The sequence below is a fragment of the Papaver somniferum genome, unplaced genomic scaffold, assembly GCF_003573695.1.
Source record: "Papaver somniferum cultivar HN1 unplaced genomic scaffold, ASM357369v1 unplaced-scaffold_21, whole genome shotgun sequence".
In the NCBI taxonomy this organism is placed as follows: Eukaryota; Viridiplantae; Streptophyta; class Magnoliopsida; order Ranunculales; family Papaveraceae; genus Papaver; species Papaver somniferum.
Genome location: NW_020631041.1, coordinates 17,528,248 through 17,534,547, shown reverse-complemented (window position 1 = coordinate 17,534,547; position 6,300 = coordinate 17,528,248). Strand labels below are relative to the sequence as shown.

The 6,300-nt window shown below is 36.5% G+C and overlaps 1 protein-coding gene across 1 annotated transcript; it reads right to left on the bottom strand.

Annotated features, from left to right (window-relative positions):
* Positions 1-3,345: 3,345 nt before the first annotated feature.
* Positions 3,346-5,109, bottom strand: LOC113339328 (UPF0481 protein At3g47200-like). The gene is made up of 2 exons (XM_026584620.1): positions 4,468-5,109; positions 3,346-4,238 (listed from the first exon to the last, which is right to left on the bottom strand). Exons 1-2 carry the CDS (start codon positions 5,059-5,061, stop codon positions 3,534-3,536), a joined length of 1,299 nt encoding a protein of 432 aa, XP_026440405.1. The 5' UTR covers positions 5,062-5,109; the 3' UTR covers positions 3,346-3,533.
* Between the last annotated feature and the right edge of the window lie 1,191 nt (positions 5,110-6,300).

Genomic DNA, 6,300 nt, shown 5'->3' with positions numbered 1-6,300 from the left:
ATGGCATGTGTAACAATGTGTTCCGAATTGTCCATATTTTCCTTTATTATTCAAATTAACATCACATACGGGCTCCATAGATTGCAGGTTACTATCGAATCTTTATGACACCAATTCTTAAGACCTTCATTGAAGATCAGTGAATACACACTAATTTTTCTTAAGAACTTCATTGAAGATCAGAGAATACGAAAATTCCAATTTTTCTGTGCTGTCAAAAACTGCATTTGTCTACTAGGTTAAAGTATTGCTTATAATTAAGTTGACTCTTATAACATTTGTTTGGCGCTCCATTTCATAGATATGAAATGAAGTTCATCCTGCCCCATGGAGCATTGATAATGATCCAAGGTTCTTTTTACGAGGACTTCGATATTGATGTTCTTATGATCCATCTTCATGTAAGTACTATTTTAAGATATACCATCTCGACATTATTATTCGGTATAAATGTTCTTATTACGTGAATTGCTGCAGAAGCATCCAGAAATTATTTTCCTCTACCTACAATATAGAAATCTATTGATGTTATGGTGTACACCAAATACCGTGGAGTTACAATGGCTGATGCACATTCTAAGTATGCTCTAATGTTCTCTACTTTCAGAGGGTATACAATAGCTGATACCGTAGAAATCGGGGAGTTAGTGGGTTATATTCTGTTGCCAATTTATTATGGAGATAAAATCTTCTTGATCATATTAGTTTATTATACATGCAAGGCCCGTTATGATCATATTAGGTATGTTTATCTTGATTATTTTTTGGACATATTGGTTTTTGTGGTCTAATTATGTCTTGATCAAATGAGCGAGGAGCGCTTTCCAGTTATATTTAGTCTTTTGATTAACTTCACGATAATCTGTGGTATTATTTGAATATCGTTGTTATGTCTGTAGTTTGTTGGTCTCATTAACTTTGTCACTGTTGCTAGCTCTAGCATATCAATATTCGTGGATTTCTAGAGATGCCAACCAAGCGAAACTCTGGTTTTAATAACAGGTATATAAAGACATTTGAGATAGAGTTTTTTAATGAAAGATAAACTTCATTGGGAAGGTATCTATTGAAAGTTTTTTTGTTGGTATTACTGCTTTAACGTAGTTAGTTGTTTTGTTGGTATTACTTTATTATTTTGTTTTTTTGCATGAAAGAACTTGACATAGTTAGTGTCCTTTTCCATGGTTCGTGTGATGTCTCTATGAGCCATAACTGCGTGTATTTCCATGGATGTATTATTGTTGCCTGATTCGGAGACAGTACTGAATATTCTGAGCCGCTGCAGTTTTCCACAGGTGGAAATATTTGCAAAGGTGCCACATTTGATACTAAATGATCCCTGTGGTAACATGGTGAATATCTTTGAATGGTTGCATTAGAATAACATAGGAAAAATAAATGCATAACTATCCAAGAAAATAAGAGAAGATAATGTAGTCGAGATCGATAAAAATAAAGCTAATCGGGCATGAGTAAGATGTGTTTAATTGTTGTATGTGGATGTAACTAATGGTGCTTGCAAAGAACGATGTGCAACCGTGGTGGTGAAAATTAATCAATTTTTCTGTTTTTTCTTTGTGTTTGATTAAACACGGGGACTAACCATCTTTGCAATTCATAATATATTTTGGTTGGGGTACCTGAAGAGATGAGCTTTGAAGCAAAAAACATGATTGATCAGTAAGATTACAATATTATTATTTTGAAGCACCTGAATTATCAAATGACATAAGAGTAATTTGTTAATTTTCAGGGATGTAAATTTTGTTGCCAGTCATGAAATCCCGCAAGGCCGTGCATGCCATGACAAGATACAGTGGAAACCAAGTGAAGTGAATAGTGGTCATTCCCTGCATCTAATGGTACGCATAACTCCTACTGTAATGTTTTCCACCTTCTCTTGAAGTTAGTTCTATTTTGTCTATGACCACTAATTGAAGTAGCTAGGCATAATTTCCTATGATCATATACTCATGTTTCCACTTTCCCGACTTTCACCCGAAAATTGGGTGTAGGTGGAAGTTTTGGTGCATTGATTTCTTTGCCTGTTGTGCACAAAAGAGTAATGATTAGTGACTGGCTAAAACTTCAATATGGAGGATACAATGGGATAACAATGCTCGACTATTACAACAAGCTTTCAATCAAGTGGGATACTAAAATTGACAAGTTTGTTAATTTAGATTTTTGTTGCGTACTTCCCCGTTTGTTCAGAGCTTCCAACTCACACTAATAACGATGAAAGCTAATTTTTCTGTGTAGAAGACTGTGGGTATGGTTTTTGATCTTATTAATGAAAGGGAACCGAAGAATCTGCTACTAGGACGGGAGCTAATTTTGGCTTATGTGTACGTATGTGTAGGTGTAAATTGGCTAAAAAGGCCAGATATGTAAAAACATATATTTGGGTGATCACTGTTCTGTTTAATAAGGTTGTTTTTTGAGCCGTGTCTTTTAACTTTGCCTAGATTTTCATCTCATGGATAAATTGCTCTGGTATGTGGATTTAGTTTAGTTCTTTGCATTTTTTGAATAGCTGCATCAGTGGGCGACATAAAGAATTGAGGTGTGCACCGGTAACCAGATAGATGATTATATGTGCAAAGTCTTTTCATAGGACACCATCCTAAATGTTTGATACGCTTTCCGTTGCTGAATATTAATTTCTTACATCGAACAAAAAATGGGTTTCATTAATATACAAAAAAAATATGGAAAATGGGTCATTTGTCCAAATATTTTTAAAACATGATTCAAATGGACGAGTAAAAATTTGTATGGGTGAAATGGACACCAAAAAAATAGCAAGGATGAAACTGGATTCATCCTGACTTAAACTTAAAAAATAGAAAGGATGAAACTGGATGCATCCTGATGTAAATTAAAAATAAGAAAAAGTATTTGAAAATGAATAGAATGAAACTGTTTACATCCTGGCTATTTTTAAATTTTTGTCTATTTAAACAGTATCAAAATAAAAATGTCCCTTTTCACCCAGGAATTATTGATTTTGGTCTTTTTAACCAATTTTGTGAAAAAAATAAGAAGCCTATGATACGACACATAGAGTCAAATAGACGAAAAAGACTAAAATTAACTCATTTTGACACTTTCTTTTCCCGTTAAAAAGAAAAACAAACTCATTTTGACATGAAAACCTTATTTATTAGTACTGTTGATAATCGCTTAAACTTCGGATAATAGCTTATACTTGAGACAACTGCATAATAAAAAAAGAATCCAAAAAACTTGGGACAACCAATCAGAGCCCGTGCAGCGCACGGGCCCTACACTAGTATATATTGGATTTCTACACATCTTAAAGGGATTGGTAAAGAATTCGGTATTGACCAGTTTTGAACTGAGGTCATTAGTATCAACAATTACTTCAGAAGAAAATCATTACAGAAAAAGCAAAGGCAACAATATATAACAACAACAACAGCTATCTATATAGCCCAGGGTCCTAAATAGAGAAACATAGAAATTATCCTAAAGAGTAAAAACCCGGAGTTAGATGGGGAATGTGAAGTTTAATGTTTCTTGCGCAATGGGTTCTCTGCATAATATGAGATGACGGTGTAAGCGGTCTGGATAACTGTCAGTGCCAAGAGAAAAGCAGCTCCAGCTACCGAGATAACAGTCCATGGATTACTAAAGTAAATCGAATTGAGTTTAGATCGCCAATCACGAAACCTTCTCCTCCACTTCTTCATACTTTCTTCATAATACTTATTCATCTCAGCTACCACCAAATAAGACTTACAACTCGAATCCACCACTGTGTCCCTGGCAAGCTCCTTCAACACCTTCACCACAGCCTCGTCGCTGCCCAATGCACTAATTATGATGCCTTGGGATTGGAGCAACTTGACATCCTTAGCTGAGTCTACAAGGCTGTCAATGAGGTAAATGTACGAGTTCATATCTCTTCCCGTTCCCGCCCGAAGCTCATACGCTAACAAATTTAGAAGTGTAGACGCATTGTAGTCATTGATGATTATGGAGGGAAGCTGTAGTATTGCAACGTTCTTGTCGAATTTGATGTCCTGGTAACTCCCGACCTTTTTAAATTGGATACCAGATTGGTCATGAAGCTCTGATGCACATCGAGTTACGAGTATTTCCTCCTCAAATTGTTTGCCTCCTGTAAGCAGTCCTTTCATGTACATGTCGAGCATGTGAAGCCCTGGATCTTCATTAGGGGCAAACATCATCCAGGGTAAAATGCGATTTACCTGGTGCACGTAGACATCCCAAATTCAACACTATAATTACGCAGCGATAAACATTGGAGGTAAAACATACTCCCTCCGTGTCAGGAAAACTGATACTTTCATTTATTTATTTTTTCATTTCGGCATATTTTGAGGCAAGAACGAAAAAAATGAAAATATCACTTTTCTTGAAACGGAGGTAGTATTAATAATCAAAGAAATAATGGCTAAGACTAAGTGTGTCACTCACCTCATTCTCACTTGAGCCGGTACTAATAGACCACAACGTGAATAGCACAAGATAAGGCAGTTGGTTCTCCACCAGCAACAAGTCATGCATCACAGGATTATAGTTAACTATGGTACCGTGGTAGCTAAACATGGGATCCCTAAGAGAATAACTATTTATTTTATGGTAGTTTGCACTAGCAGCCAAAAATTCAAGAATGAAGCATCCATCTTGGATCATTAGCTCGACGAATCGATTATCGTCCACTATCCATTCTTCATCCAGCTGCCGAGCATATGACTCCCTGAGGAGATGCACATCTTTTAGTAGTCCCAGCTTATAGGACTGAATGGGCTGGCTCCCTCTTTTAACAAAATGACGAACTGCTCTTCTTTTGTGGACTTCCATTGGCTTCAAATGAAATTTAGAGTAGTGGTAAGGACCGATGGACACCACATGAGGCTCATAGGCTTTCACATTCCTATCTTTTACGAAAGTGGGCAACTCGAATATGGACTCCTTCTTCCAATGCTCTTCTTCCATTCCAGGTTCTGCCGATTCGAGTTCTCTAGTTACACTATTTGACCATGTTTTCTTGGTTTGATCTGTGTTCATCGTGAACCAATGCTATACTACTCTACTAGTCTCTAACTTTGAGAAGTAGAAAACAAAGATGGCAGCAATTACATTTCATGCTACCGTGTGCAAATCGAGTCAAGTACCTGCTTGATGATTCCTTGCTTGCACTGATATCTAATACAAAGTAAAAAGGAGACAAAATTCTTGCTCAAACTGGACCAGAAGATGCTAAATTCTTGTTGTGCAAAGAAGAGATTTACGCTTTCTTCTTTTTTTTCCCCTTGATAACCGACATAAAAAAGTGGTTATTGTATAAGGGAAGAAACAATTCTCAAGCAGGATCCACGTAACTGTAAATGAGAGAACTGAAAAAAAGACTCTCCTTCCGATGTCACTCTATGGTGATAAAGTTATTTGGTGATGATATCAATCATTTGAGTTTGAAACTTATTAACACAAATTCTCTATGGGTCCTCTTAACTTGTATACCCGTATACATGTTAAGGTGCATTAAATTAACATTTATTTGCATTGGAAACAAGATTTGTTTGTTTTATTGCAATGAAAACAACAATTCTTTGCATTGGGAACATGATTTGTTGTTTTTAGTGCAAGAATTACCAATTTCTAGTAGAATAAGACAAAAAAACATAATATCCAATACCATTAAACAATTATTTATCAAACCTTAACATGTATACGGGTATACAAGTTAATAAAACTAATTTATTGATCCGAAAGAAAAACACCTAGACCTTTAATGTTAGACATGGTTGTAAGTGTTCGACAGTTGAGTTGGTTAGATCCTTGGTGGTTGTACGAATGGTTCTTAGGTTCAGTTCAAATTAGGGTTGCACACTAACCGAACCGTAACCGCAAACCGCACCGTAACCGCAACAACCGAACCGTAACCGCACCGAACCGATGATCCAACGGTCGGTCACGGTTTCTATTTTAATATCCGTTAAACCTATGGTTCGGTCAACGGTTCTACCCATAACCGCACACTAACCGCACCGAAAATCCGATTGTTATAGGCCCTTGATTTATTTTTATTCTGATCAATCCTAATCGTCTGAAAAGAGTAAACCTAGACTATATAAACTGGAAACCCTAAAATTCTAAGCAGTTTCTTCATTTTTCATTTCTCTTCACTTACTCTCACAGACTGGGTCTCTCCAGTCGCCTCCTCCATCACCACCAGTAGCATATAATCGCCTCCTCCATCTCCATCAAGACTCAAGAGCACCACCACCTCTATGATTCACCAAGAAC